The following is a 636-nucleotide window of genomic DNA, read 5'->3' as shown; positions in this document are numbered from 1 at the left end:
CTGGCAGGGGCCTCGCCCAGACCTCAGCACAGGGTCTGCCCGTGGCCCCGTGTCTCGGGGCCCCGCCTGCGCTCACTTGCACTTTCACCCTCTCCCTCCACCAGCCACGGTTCCAGGGGCAGGGACAGGCCTGGGTGACTCTCCCGGGGCATCAGGGCTGGGGCCCCGGCTGGTCAGGAAGGAGGTGTGAGGGCATCTCGTGGGGACAGAGACACGTATGTCCGCCGGTCAGCCCGGCCTCCTGGGCACCAAAGGAAGCTGGCCGGCTCTCCACAGGGCCAGGGCATGGCGAGCTGTGCCCTGGGGTCCTGCGGGCCTCGCAGAGGTGAAGCGGGAGGGGAGGGGCGGGGCGGGGGGCGCCCGCGGCTCACAATCATGTTCTCCAGGGCGTGCTTGGCCAGCCAGCAGTTCAGAAACACCGGGATGAACAGGTTCCGCAGCGGCGGCCAGAATATCTGCGGAGGAGATGGGTCAGGGCGCGCGGGCTCGGCGGCCCCTCCCCCAGCTGGCGGTTCACCCACCGTGATGATGAAGGGCAGCGTGTTGATCATCTCCAGGATGAAGGCCACGCGGAAGATCTGCTCCCAGATGTTGCCCTGGGGAGCCAGGGGGGTGGGCTTCAGAGCAGGTGGGCGG

The 636-nt window shown here is 69.2% G+C and overlaps 1 protein-coding gene across 1 annotated transcript in view; it reads right to left on the bottom strand.

The window, feature by feature from the left end:
• The window catches only part of KCNT1 (potassium sodium-activated channel subfamily T member 1), a 74,816-nt gene that overhangs the window by 22,758 nt on the left and 51,422 nt on the right, over positions 1–636 (bottom strand). Inside the window, exons 7-8 of the mRNA XM_024762532.1 lie at positions 522–596; positions 372–455 (exon numbers count right to left, since the gene is read on the bottom strand). Of these exons, the coding sequence (XP_024618300.1) occupies positions 372–455; positions 522–596 (159 nt within the window). The remainder of the gene's footprint in view (positions 1–371; positions 456–521; positions 597–636) is intronic.

Source organism: Neophocaena asiaeorientalis, unplaced genomic scaffold, assembly GCF_003031525.2.
Source record: "Neophocaena asiaeorientalis asiaeorientalis breed wild unplaced genomic scaffold, Neophocaena_asiaeorientalis_V1.1 scaffold78, whole genome shotgun sequence".
NCBI classification, from domain to species: domain Eukaryota; kingdom Metazoa; phylum Chordata; class Mammalia; order Artiodactyla; family Phocoenidae; genus Neophocaena; species Neophocaena asiaeorientalis.
Note: the sequence above shows the minus strand (reverse complement) of the source record. Positions and strands in the feature narration are given on the sequence as shown.